This window comes from Sapajus apella, unplaced genomic scaffold (genome assembly GCF_009761245.1).
Source record: "Sapajus apella isolate SASKATOON/1434 unplaced genomic scaffold, GSC_monkey_1.0 scaffold77, whole genome shotgun sequence".
Classification (NCBI taxonomy): domain Eukaryota; kingdom Metazoa; phylum Chordata; class Mammalia; order Primates; family Cebidae; genus Sapajus; species Sapajus apella.
Window position 1 is genome coordinate 8,072,687 of NW_022437017.1, and position 19,649 is coordinate 8,092,335.

The window sequence follows — 19,649 nt, forward strand, 5'->3', positions numbered from 1 at the left end:
CAGGGGCGGGGCCACCAGCAGAGGGCGGGCAGGGGCGATGGCCACCCCAGCCCACTTTCCAAACGCTCCAGGGGCCTCCCAGAACCCCCGACGGTGCAGAACAAGGAGAAATGCACCGACCCCGGGGTCCCCCGAGGCCTCCCACTGCAGCCCCGGGTAAGGAGGGACGGGGGGGGCGGGACAAACACACCCCGGAACAGGACGCCCCAGTCCCGCCCTGACGCAGTGTGCCCTTCAGTCCCAAGGACCGACAGACAGCAAGGACATCCCGGAAGAAAACGCCCCACCCCGGCCCCGATGTGTGTGCCCCACAGAGCCCCAGGCCCGTCTATCAAAGGGGCACCCACCGTCTCCAGCTCCCTCAGGAAGGCGTGTTGCAGGGTGCCCTCCCGGGGCGGCTTGGACACGTGGAGGTGCAGGCTGCTGCCCCGGCCCACGGTGTCCAGGCACAGGACAAAGGCCACGTTGTCCTGGAGCAGGCTGGAGTCTGCAGGGCACCAAGAGCTGGCGGGGTGGGCGGTGGTCCCCGCCCCTCCCCCCCGGCAGGCCCCCCCCACCGCCCCGAACGCCCCCACGGCCCCCACCACCACCACCCAGGGCCGTCACCTGTGTGGTCCAGGTTGTCTTCCAGCCAGCGCTTGGTTCCCTGGTAGTTAAACTTGCCCCCTCCAGAAGCAAAGAACAGGAGGTTATACCTGGTGGAGACCTGATGTTAGCTTTGACAGGAGAGCGCCGGGGGCAGAAGAGACACGGCCAGGCCACAGGTCCCTGAGGCGGGTGTGGAGGTCTCCCCAAAGTAGGAAATACTGACCAGCCCCCTAGGGCAGGGTCTGTTCCCTCAGCCCTGTGGGGCCGGATGTTTCCCTGCGGGGGGGACCATCCTGGGTGCTCAGGATGCTGAGCAGCGTCCCTGGCCTTACCCACCCTATACCAGGAGCTCCCCCATGACAACAGCTGATGGCTCAGTGTCTCTGGGCAGCAGGGCCAGCCCACATTAGACGGCAGCTCTAGAGGCCTCTCAGTCCAGGAGTAACTGGGGTGACTGACCAGGCAACAGACACCAGGAAGCCAAGAAAATAAAGACTATTCACTTAAAGAAGAAGAATTCTTTTTCTCTCCATTTGAGACAGAGTTTCGCTCTTGTTGCCCAGGCTGGAGTACAGTGGCATGATCTCAGCTCACTGCAACCTCCGCCACCTGGGTTCAAGGGAGTCTCCCGCCTCAGCCTCTTGAGTAGCTGGGATTACAGGTGCATGCCACCACACCCAGCTGATTTTGTATTTTTAATAGAGATGGGGTTTCAACATGTTGGTCAGGCTTGTCTCGAACTCCTGACCATGTGATCCACCTATCTCAGCCTTCCAAAGTGCTGGGATTATAGGTGTGAGCCACTGCACCTGGCCAAGAATTCTAACGGAACATAGCCTGGGCTGTTAGAGGGTCACCAGGATCAGAGAAGGAAACTGTTGGGGTCACCCCCTAACAAAAGCCTAGGCCGGTGGCTACCCTTATCCTCCCACGTCTGCCCCGGACTCTCTCTAACCCAGTTCCCCTCTTCCCCGGAAACCCAACCTCAGCCCTGGCTGCCAAGAAGCCCCCCATTGGGCAGAAACCAGTCCTGTTCACATGTGTATGACTGCATGAGCTTCTCAAAAGACATCAGTGGGGGGCTGGGGAGGAGGTTCCACAGCTTAAAAAAAAATTTTTTGGCTGGGCGTGGTGGCTCATTCCTGTAATTCTAGTGCTTTAGAAGGCTGAGGCAGGAGGATTGGTGAGGCTAGGAGTTCGAATCCAAGTTCCTACCTGAACCTGTATATGAGTCCCGGCGCCTGGCAGTTGCCTTGTGACTGTGAGAAGGGTAAGAAACATCCCAGCCACAGTGGCCCTGGCCCTCTGAGCCACTGACACAATGGCTGCAGGAGTCCCGTCTCGGGAGCGGGTGACTGTCTGGGCTGGGGTATCACCCAGAGGTGACTCTACCCACCCTCCCCAGGAGACAGTCGTGTCCAGGACATCTGTGGTTGCTACGCCTGGGGGTGCTCCTGCCGAGGAGTGGGTAGTGCCCAGGACAGAATCATCCGCAAAAGACATCCAAAGGGCATGGGGGACAAACCCTGCATTCATTATTTGGGGAAAAATCAAGTCTGCCCCTTGCTCACACCAGGCCCCAGGATAAACTTCTGCAGGGGCAGACAGTGTGAACCAGGGGGACTCCGGCTCCTGGGATTTGCCTCCTCTCTCCCTCCCGACTCAGGGCGTGGATTTCAATGTGTGCAGCCTCCTGGGAACTCAGTAGGGCACATGGGACACCGTCTCTTGGGGGGGTCTGTGGAATCCCCTAACCCAGGGGGTCTCACCCAGGGTGATTCTGCCCCCAGTGGAGAGTGGGCGACGCGTGAGGACATCTGCGCTTGTCATGGCTGTGGGGTACTCCTGGCATGGAATGGGTGGGGGCTGGGACGCTGCTCAGCACCCTGAAGTGCCCAGGATGGCCCCGCCCCAGGGGAAAATCCAGCCCCAACATCACAGGGCTGAGGGGAGCCCCTGGTTCCGGGGCCCTTAGCCGGGCGTCTCCACTGCTTGCGGCTGACAGTGCTCCCAGCAGGCTCCGCAAAACCCTGCCTGGGGCGAACACCAGGCGGGTCGTGGGACTCCAAGAGACGGAGCCTTCCAGGGCTGGGCTTGCCCTTGATAAACCGGCGCCCAATTCCTGGGATTCCTGGGCTCCCTGGGCTCAGGCCCACATCAGGGCCAGGAGGCGCCACAGAAACAGGTGCAGAGGCGCCTGGTGGGTGGCACTCGCCAGCAGTGTGGCCCCCGCACCCCCGCCCCCGCCCGCCCCTGGCACTCACGCTGCATGCGTGCGCTTGTAGGTATAGAGCCGGGAGAAGAGGCGTGCCAGTTCCAGCAGCACAGAGACGCCGCTCCCATTGGAGTCCGCGCCCAGTGACAGCCACTGTGGGGGTGGGAGAGGCAAGGCCACGGTCACCCCACCCCGTTCCCGCACCCCAGTGACCTCACTGCCCACAGCAGCCACGGTCATCTCTGCGCTGTCCCCAGCCCCTATGCCATGTCCGGCAGGCAGCTGGGTGGCTCCCCTCCTGTGTTAATCCTGGAGTGATGGCCTGGGGTCTGCAGGGTCCCCCGAGCCCAGGACTCTCCTCATCCACCTCAACTCAGCCCCACCCGGAAGATGCTACACAGTTTGGAGCCCAGGGCCGGGCCAGATTCACTCACAGAGGGCAGTGTCTGTCCACCCCCGGTCTCTGCGCGGGGTCCCCTCTTCGGACCCAGCCCTTCCGCCCTCCAGCCCCAGCCTCAGGGCATGGCCTGACCACGTGCCTTTCCTGCCCCGATGCACCTTTGTGATCTAAAGCCGAGTTCTCAAAAGGCCACACTGCTTCTTGGACACTGCGATGGCTTGGGACCGTCCCAAGACCACAGCGTATAAAGGGGCCCTTGGTGGCACTGAATCAGGGGGAGGCAACACCCTCCTCAGTGGGAGAAGCCAGATCCAAAAGGATTCGTGCACAGTGTAGCATCCATTCACACAACCCGTCCCAAAGGCCAGCCCACAGGGACCCGGATGGATGTGTGCGTGCCGGGGTTCCAGGGCTGGGGAGGGGACCGAGTGACAGCTGATGGGGCAGGGCTGCTTTTTGGGGTGATGGAATGTTCTGGAATTAGCGGTGGAAACTGTACGATTCTAAATGCACTAAAAGCCACTTGCACACTCTAAAATGGTGAACGTTACATCGTATGACAATCTCAAAACATAAATATAAAACAAAAAGAGCTTCACCAGGACAGTGAAGAAAAAGATACCGAGAAGGGCAGGGCGCAGTGGCTCACGCCTGTCATCGCAGCACTTCAGGAGGCCGAGGCGGCTGGATCACCTGAGGTCAGGCATTCAGGAGGCATCGCCCTGAACAGCTTGAGTTTGTGTGTGGGCCCCGGCGGAACCAGGCTTTTTCAAGGCTAGGGGCCTGGCCCTCCAGGGGATTGGGCAGCAGATCAGAGCTGGCCCTCGCGCTCTGCCTGGCTCAGCTGATTTGTGTTCAAGGCAGGCAGCAGGGTGCCGGTTTACAGGGTGGTGCACGCCCCGACCCCCTTCAACCCACGCTCAACAGAACGAGCTTGTGCGGCAGCCTGGGACCAGGACCCTGACCTTGACTGACAGCACGGGCTCCGGGGCCGAAGCCATGTTCACAAACACCGTGGTTTACGTGAGGCCCTGCTTCCCTCTAGAATCTGGAATCCCAGCATTGGCCAGGCAGCTGGGGACGCAGAACCAGCCCCTAATAGGAACTGGGTCGCTGGACCTCTGAAAGCTTTGCTAGTGACAGTGCTTCAGGCTCACTGCTGGGGTGAGGCACGGGGAGAGGGCCTGGCCTCCCGGCCGCACACCACGTGCCTTTCCCTTCCAGTACTCTGCTCCGTGCTGCGTCCTCTCACTGGCAGACCACAGCTGCCAGGCAGCCTCGTGCGGAGCCACAGCACCCAGGGCTGGCCCTGGCGACCCTGACTCAGACTCCCTGCGCTCAGCCTCTGACACAGCCACCTCCCTGCCTAGGGACCTGGGACCCCCGGCAAGAGCCCAGCCTGTTTCAGTCCCACGACACCCACCCTGAGGCCCTCTCGGAGACCGGGATGATGGGCAGAGGCCATTGAGGGGTGAACCGCTGAGACCCCCGTGCTGTCCCCACACACGCTTTTCCTCAGCACTGGCCTGGAGCCAGAGTCCCTGCCCCGTGGGGGGGAAGGGGATGCACATACGTACTGGGGCCACTCCGAAGGCGTCGTAGTGGGCCACGATGACGATGGTGGGAAGGTCCTCTCCGCCCAGCCCCGTCAGCCGCCCCTGCAGAGAGACGGCGGGGTCGTGGCCGGGCTGCTCCCAGGGCAGGTGAACCCTGGGTGGGGCTTGGAGGCCCCTCCCCTCTGGGCTACGTGGGGCCCGCCCACCAGGTTCCAACATGGTCCTCAGCGCCGAGGCCCATAGAAGATGCCAGCCTCTGACTCTGGGAGCCCCAGGGAGCTCCTCTGGAGAGGAAATGGAGCCGGGAACAGGGACCCCACCCTGCTCTGGCCCTCAGGTTGAAATCTTTAAAAACCGGGGAAGAGCAGGAGGATAACTTTTTATAGGAATGGGACCAAGTCTGTGAGCCAGGCATTCGGGTCCCTTCAGGGTCTGTGTCCACCTGCCCCCAAACCGCCCTCTTACCCCACCAAAGTCGGATTCCACTGTAGCCCGTGGCCGGCAGACTAGACTTTCATAAAAGGCCAGAGGGGATATTTTCAGCTTTGGGGACCAGATGGTGTCTGTTGTAACTACTCAGAAGCTGCCGCGGACGTGTGCACGCGCATGGGCGTGGCCGGGCGCGGGGCTCAGCCTGTCATCCCAGCTCTTTGGGAGGCCATGGCCGGCAGCTCACCTGAGGTCAGGAATTTGAGACCAGCCTGGCCAAAATGGTGAAACCGTGTCTCTACTAAAAATACAAAAAACTAGCTGGGCGTGGTGGCACATGCCAGTAATTCCAGCTATTCGGGAGGCTGAGGAAGGAGAATCACTTGAACCCAGGAGGTGGGGGTTGCCGTGAGCTGAGATTGTGTCACAGCAGCGGCTACGCAGGCATCACCTGCTGGATCTGCCTCGATGACCTGAGCGGCTGCTTCCACACCAGCAGCTCCCCGCCCTCTCACAACCCTGCTGAGCCCGACACCCTGGGTGCTGGGAAGGGTCCATGAGGACGCAGGGTCTGGCTGATGGGTGAGGTTATGTGACAAGAAGGGGCTGGGGACCCTGCAGCCTGAAGGGGGCTTCCTGGGAGGGGCAGCCGGTGCAAAGGCCCTGGGGTGGGAGGAGGCGGCACGGTGTGCAGGGCCCCATGATGGAAGGCAGGAGACAGGCCAGGGGTTGGCAGGCCCTAGGCACGCCACAGAGCGACTCCCTGGCCATGTGACGAGTCTGGGTTCTTTCGGTCGCCACTAGAGCCACAGGAGGGGCTTCAGCCAGGCAGGGGCGTGGTCTGACCCCAGCTCCCCATCAGAGGCTCCCTCTTGTATGGCTGAGCCGTGGAGCCAGGCGGATGGCAGGGACCCCTGGGGACACGGGGCCGGGGCGGGGCGGGCGGCAACTCACCTCCACGCTGGCGATGAGCCAGTCGCTCACGGCCTTGCTCTGCACCCCGCTGGTGACCATCTGGAAACCGTTGGCGGTGGCCGTGCGCAGGAGCACTGTGGAGAGGGAGAGGGGGACAGCGCGTCAGCCAGGCTGCAGCCAGGGGGCATCCCCAGCACCCACACCACCACGCCACAGGTCGGTGTCTCGGGCAGAGCCCGCCAGCCGGGTGCAGGGACGTCCCCAGCAGACCTCGATACCGCGCGATACCAGCACTCCTCCAGGACAACCTTCTCTTGAAAGTATTCCCATCTCCTTTCTGGAACGTTCTGCTGGGGAACTGTTCCTCCATGCCATTCTGATCCTTTCCTCCTGGGCACTCAGTAACAGCTGTTCACTTAGGGACTTACGGCTGGGGCCTGGCCAGGACTTTGAGTCTGCACTTCTCGTGTTTTAATGCATTTTTAAATCACAACTCTTTTTTTTTTTTTGAGACAGGGTCTCACGCTGTTGCCCAGGCTGGAGTACAATGATGCCATCTTGGCTCACTGCAGCCTCTACCTTCCAGAATCAAGCGATCCTTCTGTCTGGGCCTCCCAAAGTGCCAGGATTGCAGGTGTGAGCCACTGGGCCTGACCTAGAAACACAATCTTTTGAAACAAGGGATGATAAAACATTAATGATAAAATAAAAACAAAACCTCAACTGTCGTGGGTATATAAAATGTGATCACTGGGGGACGTGCGTCCCAGGAAACTCTGTAATATTTTTTAAACTTCTTATAAGTATAATATTTCAAAATTAAAAAGTTGTTTTTGGCCGGGCACGGTGGCTCACGCCTGTCATCCCAGCACTTTGGGAGGCAGAGGCAGGCAGATCACCTGAGGTCAGGAGTTCGAGACCAGTCTTACTAACATGGTGAAGCCCAGTCTCTACTAAAAATACAAAAATTAGCTGGGCGTGGTGGTGTGCACCTGTAATCCCAGCGACTCAGGAGGCTGAAGAAAGAGAGTCACTTGAAGCCGGGAGGTGGAGGTTGCAGCGAGCTGAGATTGTGCCACTGTACTCCAGCCTGGGCGACAGCCCACGTGTGGGGACGGGCAACAAGAGCGAAACTCTGTCTCCAAAGAAAAAAATTACTTCTAAAAAGACGGTTGTGACCAATAACGTGTGACTGCTTTTTTCCCACTAACCGTCATGAAATAAGCATTTCTCCACGCCAGCAGTCTACCTCAACGTCAGGGTTATTTATCAGTATTATTATTATTTTTTTTTTTTTTTTGAGACGGAGTTTCACTCTTGTTACCCAGGCTGGAGTGCAATGGCGCGATCTCGGCTCACCGCAACCTCCGCCTCCTGGGTTCGGGCAATTCTCCTGCCTCAGCCTCCTGAGTAGCTGGGATTACAGGCACGCGCCACCATGCCCAGCTAATTATCAGTATTATTTTTTATTGCTTATCTATTGATTATTTTAGACACCTGTTTTGCTGTCAGCAGGCTGGAGTGCAATGGTCCAATCCTAGCTCACTGCAGCCTCCCTCCTGGGCTCACGAGATCCTCCCACCTGGGCCTCTGGAGCAGCTGGGACTACAGGCATGCACCACCACACCTGGCTCATTTTTTAAATTTCCTGTAGAGACAGGACTCTTGCTATATTGCCCAGGACTCTTGCTATACTGGCCTCAAGCGATCCTCCTGCCTCAGCCTCCCTACATGCTGGGACAACAGGCGTGAGTCACCATTCCTGGCCCTCAACATCATTTTTGCCAGCTGCGTCATACTCCACCAAGTATTAGATTCCTCCTTCAGGTTGCGGTGAGCCGAGCACTCCAGCCTGGGCAACAGAGGGAGACTTCGTCTCAGCCAAAAAAAAAAAAGAAAAATAAAATAAAAAAATAAAAAAAAACCTGCAGAACTACACTCTCCTAATGCCACAACAAAAATGGCCATTGTCAAGACTTTTAATCTAGACCAGGGGTTGGGAACGTTTAAGGGCCAAATACCACTTTTGGCTCTGCGGACCAGAGGGTCTGTTACAGCCGCAGCAACTCAGCTCTGCTGCTGGGAAAGCCGCCAAGGATGGTGCATAAATGAATGTGGCCCAGTGCTAATAAAACTTTATCAACACAAACGGGTGGCCCCTGGGCCGGCGTTAGCCAATGCTGGATCTAGAGTCCCGGTGATCTGGCGGTGTAGGATGAACCTTTTTTATAGCTTGAAACCACAGCACCAAACTGCTTTGGGTGGGGCAGGGCCGGGACAAACCCCCGTCGTGCCCTATTCTTTGCGGCCCTGGGCTTGGCCTCCTTTCTCAGCCCTGCTCCGCCAGCAGCTGACCACGGCCCCGGGCAGCCCCTCAACTGTTTCCTCCAATTCCTCTTTCTCCCTCACTCTGGACAGCGCTCCACTCCCACTATCCCCGGGACAGGTGCTGCGCCGAGCTCACTGCCAGGGCCCCCATTCGCGGGGCCGGAGGAAAGAAAGGCGCGGGCCCCTTTCCCTGAGAACACCGCCGATGACCTGCACGGCTTGCTGGCGATGTGATGCTGGATCTCCCCGGCAGGTGGAGAGCTGAGGACATGCCCGTGTTTTTCACACGCCACGAGCCCCTGAGGATGACGGGAAAGGCCTCCCACTGAGTCGGTGGTTCTGGTCTTTCGTGTGTACACAGCCAGCAACCAGGCGGGCGTCGGGGGGCTGCAAAATGCAGAGTCCGAGGTCCCAGCCCCGAGGTGGTGACGAAACAGGCCCACGAAGGGCCCAGGAACCCCCACTGTTAACCCTGGTGAAGGGATGCCACACGCTGAGGGTAGGAAAAGCTCAGGACGTCGGCAGCCCTCGGGACGGGGACACCTCCCAACGCCCACCGCCCCTGCCCTGCAGCCTGGAGCCCACCTTCAGCGGCAGAGGCGGAGCCCTGGGAGGCGGAGGCGGCCTGGGTCTGCTCGTAGATGGACAGCAGCGCCTCGTCCTCCACGGCGAAGTACACGGGGACGATGGTCTCCATGGCCAGCATCTCAGGCTCGATCTCCATGAATTGCTGTGGAGCAGACGCACGCTCAGGGGGCTGCTGCTGGCCTGGTAGGGGTGGCGAGGTAGCGGGGGCCCAGTGGCAGTCCCTGGAGGGCAGGAAGGCCCTCAGATGGTGGCATGAACCAGGGGGCACTCACGAGAAACAAGCGCTTCCCCCATCCCGCCCGCCCCTCATCTGCAAGAGCACCTTCACTCAGGGCATCTGCTGGGTTCTGCCAGGTCCTGTGCCCTGAAAGCAGGGCCTCCCTCGCAGCCCCGTGGGCCCTGGGGCCTGATCACTCCCTGGGGCAGGGCTGTCTTGGGCACTGTGGGGTGCTGAGCAGTGTCCCTGGCCCCCACCCACTCAACACCCAGAGCAGCCCTCCCTGAACACCTCCAGACATCAGCCAGCATCCTCTGAAGACAGAATCCCCACTTTGGAGAACAATGGTGCAGGGGAACCCCCATCCATCCCACTTTCCAAAGGGCTCAGAGAGGCAAATCGACCTGCCTAGGGTCACACAGCTGCTTCCAAGTCCAGCCCCAGCTTCTGGACTGGAGCTGGCTGGGGCAAGGCAGACGCTCACCCGGACGACGTCCTGGGGCACAGCGGCCATGGCCCGGGGCAGGATGATGACCACGGCGCCCGCCGACTGCCGCAGGGCCTTCTGGTACTGCTCGTAGGAGAAGTCCAGGAGCCGCATGAGCACACAGCGGCGGCTCAGCACCTCCGCGGCCATCGTGCGCGCCTCCGTGTTCAGCACCGCGTTCCGCGTGCCTGTGGGGACAGGGGTGGGGCTGTGAGCCTCGGTGGGTGGCCAGGCCAGAGGGAGGGGACAGACCCAGGCCAGAAACCCATCCAACCGCCCCAGCCCCAGCCCAGAACCTGGGGCCCTCGTCTGGGAGACCGCCGATTCAAGAACTTCCCAGGGCCCCCCAAGCCTGCCCCCTGCACACCTGGTCACCAGGGCAGGCCTATGCCCATAGGCTCAGCGCCCGCATTAACCCTGGGTCCCAGACCTTCTGAGAAGCTTTTTTTGTTTTTTTTTGTTTTATATTTAAGACAGGGTCTCACTCATTCTGTCGCCCAGCCTGGAGTGCAGTGGTGCGATCTCGGCTCACTGCAGCCTCCATCTCCCGGGTTCAAGTGACTCTCCTGTCTCGGCCTCCTGAGTAGCCGGGACTACAGGCACCCACCACCACACCTGGCTAATTTTTGTATTTTTAGTAGAGACCCACATCTGAACCAAAAATACAATGTGGGCCAGGATGGTCTGGAACTCCTGACCTCTGGTGATCCGCCCATCTTGGCCTCCCAAATTTCTGGGATTACAGGTGTGAGCCACCTCACCCAGCCCCTTTGGAAACTCTAATGCAAGCAGAGACCCTTCTCCCTGGAGAAACCCACATTTCCCCGCCACCATGCCGAAGTTTACACGGGATCCCCAGGGCTCCGCAAACCTCTTCCGCAACAGACCAGAAAGTATTTCTGATCTCGATCACTCAGCTCTAAAACTGCAGGGTGAGTGCGGCCGTGTCGGACAGGGGAGCCAACATGTGGGGCTGTGTGCCAATAAAATGCCATTAATTAGGCCAAGGGCGGGCCACCAGCTGGGGCCCACTCCCCTGAAGCTGGTACATGGGCCGCAGGTTAAACCCCTGCACTGGGCCATGAGACAGGAACGGAGCGCCCCTCGGGCTCTCCAGCTCTGGGTCTACCCTGCCAGGCCTTGGAAACAGAAGCTTTCTAGAAATCCGGGGGCTGGGGCGGCCCGAGGCTCAGCAGCTCGAGCTGCGGCATCTGTGGTGTGAGGCGGGGGCTTCCCAGGAAGGCCAGGACCACGGGTGAGAGCGTGCGGCTGTCACTTCCTCTCGGGCTTATTCATTTCTGCGGTGGTGCTCCCCATCGAGGCTCTGGAAGCTCGCCAGGGCTCCTGGTTTTGCTTCCTGGGACTCCCATTCCCTCCTCTCTCAGCAAAATGCCCTCCGCCCGGCAAGACGCAGCCCGGGGGTCCCTGCTCTGTGCCCCTGAGCTGCACACGCACCCCCCACTTCCTGCCTCTTCACCCCTACAAGGATTGAGCTGCTGCCCGCCACGCTCCACGAAGGCCACCTCAGTGGCCGTGGAAGGACCCTGGAGGGTGCCTTTAGAGCGGCCACCGCGCTCAGCTGGGACGCAGGCCTCAGTGGGCCACACCAGAAGCTGCAAATCCCAATTCCTACGTCATGTCGCCACAGGTTAAAGACAAGCAATGATCTAAAACATCTCCAGCGCCGCAGACAACCCCACGCCACCAAAGCCCGAAAGCAGACCTGCCGCAGGCGGGCCGGGCGCGGGCCCGGGGGACCTCCAGCAGGAATCCCGAGCAAGATGCACTCAAAACAGCGACGCACAGGGCTGATTCCAGCGACCCTGGAGCCGGCCCTGCTATGAAGGTGGACGCTGGGGGACCCTCATTCTCTCATCTCCCCATACACGCAGCTCCTCCTGGGGCCTGCACTGAGCCCCAGCCTTGCTGTCTAGCAATGCGCTGTCTGGGAAGTGCCGGAGGGGGAAAAGCTGCCTGCTCCAACGGGGCATCCAATGAGCTGAGCTGGGTGCGTGGGGGACAGGTGTGACACAGAAGGGACACTGGGAATGGGTGGGGTCTCGGGAGCAGCACAGGGAGGTGGGCACAGAGAACCAGCTTCAAGGCTCGGGATGGAGAAGCCACTACACGCCCCGGGTCCGCAGCCTCACCCCTGCTCCCCTCAGAGCCTGATGCCACCAGGCCTGCTGGGGGCCTCTCCTCTTCCCTTGGGAGGCCCTCAGGGTCCTGCAATGCCAGGAGCGACCCTTCCCTGCGCCCCACCTGTCCCCACGTGCCCTGGCCTTCTGGGGCAGCTCGAATGCCCGAATGCCACCTCTCTGGGGGCGGGAGATGAGGCCACTGGCAGGCACCAACCCCCCACCCCGTTCTCCAGCCTCGAACTCCCACAGGTGGACGCAGGACCCGCTTCACAAAGCGAGCGAGGCTGGAGAAGGGAAGAGCAGCAGCAAGTCAGAAGAGGGGCGGACACCAGCGCCAGGGCTCCCTGGAGGCCACGGCCTCGCCTTTAGGATGGAGCCCGCCCGTCTGAGCCCCGCCTCGAATCAGCACCTGCCGAGGCCACGCTGCCCTCCAGGTCCCAGCTCCTGCTCCCTGGGGGCACAATGGCAGGGGCTCTCTGTGACCAAGGCCCATCTGCCCAGGAGCACAGGTGGCCCTGGGTGGCCCCAGCCTCTCCTGAGGGCCACGGTTGGGCCGGGTGCCCACAAGCCAGTGCGGACACGGCCCTGTGCAGAGGCGAAATCAGTGCCAACTCCCTCAGCCCCAAGTCTGGGTGGGCAGAGGCCACTCGTGGTGGACACTGTGAAGGAGGGCACTGGGCATCCTGACAGAAGTCACCAGTAGGAGTGACAGGACCAGACCTGAACAACAGGCTGAGCATCTATCTGTTGAGGGCCAGGCGACCGCCGGCCAGGCGACCGCCCTTTCCCCGCACGGGCCATGGGGTTTTGGGATGATCACCCAGCTCGGCTGTTTCTAAGTGAGAGCAGCCAGAGACAAGATGTGAAAGGATGGGCGTGACTGTGTGCCAATAAAACTTTATTAACAACAACAGGCGGAGGGCCAGACGTGACCTACAAACTGCAGTCAGCCGGCTCCCAGATAAAGGAGTTCTGGCAAGTCTGATGGACTTGGAGGGTCCTGGGAGCTGGGCGCTCCAAAGGGTACTAACGTTCCCACCTCACAGGGGCCATGAGCTCAACCAGCCCCACCTGCTGTGAAGGCAGCAGAGCCCAGAAAGGGCTGGAGTCCGCTGAGCAGAGAGGGGCATTGTGCACCTGGCCAGTGAGACCCAGACCACACCCCAACACAAAGGGCACCGCCCCGCCCTGCATTTCTCAACAGCAGCAGGAAGGAAGTTGGGAAAGGATCCCCAGTGCGTAAAGGGTGCTGCTGCTCCGGGTGGTGGGGCCGGGGCAGCAGCCGCTGGGGCTTCTCCAGGGCTGTCCTCAGCAGGGCTCTGGCCCAAATCCCCAGTCTCTCAGAGCTGCCAGAGCAACACAGTGGGGTGTGTTGGCCGGGCCTCCCCTACCCTGCGAGAGCTGGGCTGTGCTTCCCGGGGCGCAGACGAGGAGCACGGAGGCAGCTGCCCCACGAGCCTCTCCGCTCATTCCCAGAGCCCACGGACCAGCTGGGCAAATGCCCGATACAGGGAAAGCCGGGCCCAGCTTCCTCACCAGGAGAAAGGCCGGGGGCCGGGAAGGAGGGCAAGGGAAGAAGACGCCCATCGGACGGAACACTCAGAAGGAAACCCTGGATTGCGGGCAAAGGCCCCAGAGGAGCGAGGGGAAGAGAAAAGACTGCAGGGGAAAGGAAGGGAGGGCGCCACGAAAAGGGGCCGAGGGAATCGGGGGAGGAGATGGGGCGAACGTCAGGAGGCTGTGGAGAAAAGGAGGCCCCACCAGGAAGCTGGAAGGCGACTCCGGGAAGCCGGAGAGGGCGTCTGGCTGGCTGGGGAACGGCGGGACACCTGCTCGCTCCACAGCCAAATGCATTCCCCGGGTAGGTTCACGGGAAGAGGCAGGGCCCACATCCGCCCAGGGACAGTGTAGGAGCCGCCAGAGCACGCCTGCCCCGGGGGCTGGAGGGAGGCAGGTGAGCTGGGGGCCCAGGCAGGAGACACCAGGAGTGCGAACAGGGCCTCAGAGGGGCCTGGAGAATTTATCTTGAGCAACAGGAGTGGGGTCTTTCGGGTGCAGATCATGAAAATCCTGCCCCTCGGCTGCACAGGCCACATTTTGGGTGCTCGGCAGCCTCCTGCGGCTGGTGGTTTCTGTGCCAGGCAGTGAAGATGGAGGTCACAGCCACCTGACGGCTCTACAGGACAGTGCCCCCCACCGCGGGAAAATGCCGACCAGCACTGGAAAACGCGGTCACTGCATTAGAGCTCAGGGCCTTCCACTCCCACCTATGGAGCCCGGAGCCTTGGGTTTACACCACCACTCCGGCCCAAGGGCTCCTCCCTGGACACTGGGGCCGTATCGTTCTCAGGGATGCGGCCGTCCTGGGTACTGCAGGGTGCTAAGCAGTGTCCCTGGCCTCCACCCACACAATGCCAGGCGCACCCCCAGTCATGATAACCACAGATGTCCCCAGACATCACCCAGCGTCCCCTGGGTTAACAGCAACAGCTCTAAATGAAAACATCTTAACTCTGGGGCAAAACAGGGCCTGAGGCCAAACTCTGGTTGCATCTCCAGAAATGGGCTCCCCAAGGGCTGGCAGAGGCTGGGGGTCCCCGTGCCTCAGGCTGAGCCTGAGATGTAATGAGAGGAGCCAGTACAGGAGAATCTGGGCTCAGAAGGAAAAAGCCCGTGAGACCACGTGAATGGGAACTCCTTTACAAGGGAGGTCAGGCCTTGACATTCAGGGACCTAAGGGGCCAAGCTGAAAAGAAGAAAAATCAGGGACCAGAAGGTTCTGGAATGCCACAGACAGCTACAACCAGGAAAAGGCAAGGGGATGTGGAATGATTTGGACACTGGGGTCAGCGCCACGATGGGGGGTGAGGGGGCTGGTGAGTGGGAGCATTGCAGAATTCAGGGGCAAGGGGACCTGGGGTGTATGAATTTGGAAGGGAATGAGTAAATCCTGGAAAGATGGAACCAGCGGGGTTCTGGGAAGTGGCAGTGAGGAGGCTGAGCTGAGGGCGTGGATATGCATCAAAGGCGGGACAGAGAAGGGGGTCAAAGGTGATCGGAGGAACTTGGGACGTGGGAGGCAGCCAAGGAGGCTAGGCTACCAGATTCTGAAACATATGACCCCGAACTGGGACCAGGGTGTCAGGGGCCTGGGAAGAAATGGGACCTTGCCGTGGGGGCAAGTGACCAGAGTGAGAAAACTCAGAGTGGGATTCAATTTGGACAAAGTGCACTCTGCACCCAGGGCCGTGGTAGGGGGTGGGGACTGCTGGACCACTGCGTGGAGTGGTTCAGCCTGGCAGGAATCAGTGCGGGGATCTTTAGCTCCAAACGCAGTCAGGGACCAACCAGATGGTCTCCAGAACAGGGACCTGGGCGCTGGAGATCAGGACGGGACAGGGAAGCCGAGGGGCAGAGGGGACCCAGGAGAGAGAGACTCGGCAAGGCAGCTCAACGTCGGCCCAGCCAGGGACAGGAGAGAGGGGACCTAGGGCTCCAGGAGCGCGCGACGCTGGGCCCGGCCATGGGTTCCAGGGCAAGGAGGCCTGAGCAAGGGTCGGGCGGCCCAGGCCGGGGCTGAGGATCGGCCTGGGGCTGGCCGGGCGTGAGTGGCGTGGCCGGGGAGCCCGGGGAGCCCCGTGGGTGGGCCGGGGACACGCACCGTAGGGCTGGCCCTGCAGGTCGTACTGCTGCATGCGGTACACGGTGAACTCGTGCGCGGCGTCGGCGGCGGGCAGCGGCGGCGCCACCAGCAGCAGCACGGCGGGCAGGAAGACGATGAAGCCAAGCGGCAGGCACGACGCCTTCAGCATGTTCTCCAGCACCTCGCCCGCTTCCTCCAGCATCCTGGCTGGCGGCGGGGCCCCACGGGGCGGCGGCGGGAACGGGACGGCGGCAGCGGCGGCTCCCGCGGACTCACCTCGGCATGGGTAGCCGCCGGGGTCCTGCGGGCGCCGCGCCGGGCAGCCCGCTCTCGCTCTGGGGTCCTGCGGGCACCGCCACGAACCGCCCCGCCAGCCGCGCTGCCTTTCGGGAATTGCAGTCAGCCCGGCGCTCGCTGAGCTCCCTGGGAGTTGTAGGCCCACTCTGGGACTCCCGGAAGGTGCGACGGGCTGTTGGGCTAACACCGCTGAAGTTTCACATAAACTCCAAGTCATAAAATGCAGTAAAATGTTTTAAAAAAACTATTTCGCAGTAGCACTTTCTTAACCCTGTCTTTGGCGTGAGGGGAGGTGGGGTGAGGGGCTAAATGTGGCGGGTGGCGGGGGTGGGGTGGGAAACAAGACGTGACCTTGCGACCTGGAAGGAAATTGGAGTTAAAGGGACATTAAGTGCTGGTCTGGCGCGCTAACTCTTCTGGGGGTTGTAGTCCCATCAAACAAACACAAAGGGTCACGGGAACTGTAGTCTCCCTGGCAGAAATTGCTGAGAAAAACAAAAATCACTTCAACTCCCCCAAGGATGTAGATGTCAAAGTCCACGAGGGCAAAGACTTACGCCTGTTTTGTGCATATGATGTATCCCCGGCACCTAGCACAAGACTTGGCGCACGGCGGGTGGCCTGTGCCATTTTTGAAAGAATGAATGAAAAATAAAAAGTCATGATAGTCAGTTCCTAAGGGAGGACGCAGTGGGTTATGGGACTTGTAGTCTGGAGCCTGCGGTTTATGAAGGAGTTTGTTGCAAGCTTATTTATCTTTATTCACAGTTGGGGCATATTTGTACTAAAAAGGTATTAGTTGTTCACCAGAAATTTCAAGTTAACTTCTGGGTATTCCACGTTGGTTTTTCTCTAACCTGCCAACCCTAAGAACCCAGTGTCTCAGGGCTAGAGGTACCTAAGAAACGTTCCTTTGTCCAGATGGGAAGACTGAGCCCCAGGGTTCAGCAGACAGCAGCCCTGAGTCTCAACATCCCAGGCTCTATAGGAGCCTAAGGCGTCGGGGCTTCCTTTCTGTCCCAAGTGAGAAGTGGTATTTGTGCCGATTAAGAGCCTTGGCTAAAAATCCCAACTCCTCCATTTCCCAGCTGTGTGGCTTTCAGCAAGTTGCTTCACCTCTCTGAGCCTCGGTTTCCTCTGATATAATGAATCAAGCACTCTCCCCGCCGGTGGCATGTGAGAATTCTATTTAACTAGTTGTTTATTATTATTATTATTATTATTAGAGACGTAGTCTCTGTCACCCAGGCTGGAGTGCAACAGCTCCATGTCGACTCACTGCAAACTTCGCCTCCCGCATTCAAGCAATTCCTGTGCCTCAGCCTCTGGAGTAGCTGTAATTACAGGCGTGAACCACCGCGCCCAGCTGGAAAGGGGGTTTCTGAGCGTGGTGCTGGGTTACCAAGCACTTACTGTGTGCCAGGCCACGTGCTGGGTGCTGGGGACACAGCCAGGAACCCGACAAAGCCACAATACCCACCGACGCGGAGCTCAAAGTCGGAAGGAGGAAATGGATGTGTGACCAGAGGCGATGGGAGCGGTGACAGACGACACACAGGCAGCTGTGGGAAGCCCAGAGGAGGCCTAGGGAGGCGAGGAAATCAGGGGAGGCTTTCTGGAGGAGGAGACACTTAGGCTGAAACTCTAAAGATGAGCTGGAGCAGTTGAGTGAAGAATGAGGGAAAGCTGTGCCCAGTAAAAGCAGAGCTGTCATGCAGGAAACACAGGCAGCTGTGGGCGCCTAGCGGGGACCTAGGGAGCAGGAGAAGTCAAAGTAGGCTTCCTGGAGGAGGTGACACTAAAGCTAAGGTACAAAAATGAGCAGACAGAAGTCGAGTGATGAATGAGGCAAGGCGCATTCTATCAAGGCCAGTCCATCGGGGGCAACAAAGTTTAAGTGAAAAGCCCCCAGTTGGGAAGGAGCAAGAAGGTTCAGCTCAGCCAAAGCAGGGCAGAGGGGACAATGGAGCCAGCTTACACGGGCCCAGAAGGCAGACAGAGAGCTCCGGACCTGCCCAGACTCCACTCATCCCAAATTCCACCCACACCCCACCCTGCCTTCCTGCTGTGATCCCCACTAAACACACACAGAACAGGAATCAGGAGCAGAAAAGTACCCCCTCTTATTATGCATGCGGAGGGGTGTTTGGGACACACCAGTGAAGTGGCCGGCCACACTTCCTTCTGTCTGCAATTGGCCGGTCACAGTAGCTCATGCCTGTAGCCCCAACACTTTGGGAGGCTAAGGCGGGAGGATTACTTCAACCCAGGAGATTGAGACCAGCCTGGGCAACACAGCAAGACCCTGTCTCTCTCTCTCTCTTTCTTTTTTTTTTTTTTTTTTTGAGAAGGACTCTTGCCCTGTCATCCAGGCTGGAGTGCGGTGGCATGAACTGGGCTCACTCCTCCTCCCGGGTTCAAGCGATTCTCCTGTCAGCATCCCGAGCATCTGGGATTACAGGCATGCGCCACCACACTTGGCTAATTTTTGTATTTTTAGTAGAGATGGCGTTTCTGCATGTTGGTCAGGCTGGTCTTGAACTCCTGACCTCAGATGATCCACCTGCCTGGACCTCCCAAAGTGCTGGGACTACAGGTGTGAGCCACCGCGCCCGGCAATTTCCATGAATTTTCAATAGCCACGGCTGGCTCACGGCTGCTGTGTTGGTGGGTAAACGGCCCCTCCACGCCACATCCCCATCATACAGTGGAGAAAAATGACGTAAAGCAGAGCTGCCTGAGCTCAGGCGGCGGGCAGGGTGGATTCTGACTCTCTCCACCCAGACTCTGGACTGGGCAGGGTGGCTTGGTCCTGGGAGGAGGAGGGCGAGCGCTGTCTATGAGCTGCAGGTGCCAGAGGCTTCTGGGTTTACATCTGCAGCGAAACCGCAGCCACCCACCCCAGGGGGTACCGAAATATAAACAGATTCAAATTAAACACAATCTACACTTCCAAGTTCAGTTCTCTGGTTCACCGTAGCCCCGTGGGGCTGGCGTCTCCTGTACAGAATGCGGTGGAGTTGAACATCTCCACGGAAAGTTGTTTTTTTTTTCTTTTTTTAGAGACAGGGTCTCGCTATGTTGCCCAGGCTGGAGTTCAGTGGCTATTCACAGGCGCGATCCCACTAAGGATCAGCATGGGAGTTTTGACCCGCTCCGTTTCCAACCTGGGCCGGTTCACCCCTCCTTAGGCAACCTGGTGGTCCCCCGCTCCCGGGAAGTCACCATATTGATGCCGAACTTTGGCAGACACCCAACTGGCATAGCGCACTACAGCCCAGAACTCCTGGGCTCAAGCGATCCTCCCGCCTCAGCCTCCCGAGTAGCTGGGACTACAGGCACGTACCACCGCACCTGGCTCCACAGCAGGTTTTACGGGACACGCAGTCCCCTGTGGCTGGCGCTGGGCAGGTACCGGCAACCTTGTCCTTCAGCTTCAGTGATTAAACCATTTTACAGATGGGGAAAGCCGAGGCTGTTCATGCTAAAGGGGACGTGAGGGAAGATTTCCCAGGCCAGAAGGCCAAGGCCGCTGCCTCTGCCGGCCCCCAGACCAGGTCCCCAAAAGGTGCAGAGGCCAGAGCTGGGGCGTGGGCCCTGCCATTTGTAAAGGGGAAGTGAACAAGGAGAGGTGGCATTAACTGTCACTGTCACCCCCACTTCCCGCAATGCCCAGAGGTTGTCCACACACACACACACATGCCACCCTCACAGCCACGCCTCAAGGTCACTGGCCCTTGGCCCTCTCTAGCAAAGACACACCCAGTTGCCCCTGATCCACAGCCCCCCTGAGCCGCGGCCCCCACACATGCACGCACCGGGGAATAAGAGGCTGTGACATCACG

General features: G+C 59.7%; 1 protein-coding gene across 2 annotated transcripts in view; it reads right to left on the reverse strand.

Annotated features, from left to right (window-relative positions):
• NCLN (nicalin) overlaps nucleotides 1-18,077 on the reverse strand; it is a 23,362-nt gene extending 5,285 nt beyond the window's left edge. For both annotated transcript variants that reach the window (XM_032252314.1, XM_032252315.1), the window contains exons 1-8: nucleotides 15,526-18,077; nucleotides 9,721-9,911; nucleotides 9,017-9,161; nucleotides 6,143-6,237; nucleotides 4,781-4,861; nucleotides 2,853-2,956; nucleotides 607-695; nucleotides 348-487 (exon numbers count right to left, since the gene is read on the reverse strand). In XM_032252314.1, coding sequence (XP_032108205.1) covers nucleotides 348-487; nucleotides 607-695; nucleotides 2,853-2,956; nucleotides 4,781-4,861; nucleotides 6,143-6,237; nucleotides 9,017-9,161; nucleotides 9,721-9,911; nucleotides 15,526-16,021 — 1,341 coding nt within the window. In that variant the 5' untranslated portion in view covers nucleotides 16,022-18,077. The remainder of the gene's footprint in view (nucleotides 1-347; nucleotides 488-606; nucleotides 696-2,852; nucleotides 2,957-4,780; nucleotides 4,862-6,142; nucleotides 6,238-9,016; nucleotides 9,162-9,720; nucleotides 9,912-15,525) is intronic.
• Between the last annotated feature and the right edge of the window lie 1,572 nt (nucleotides 18,078-19,649).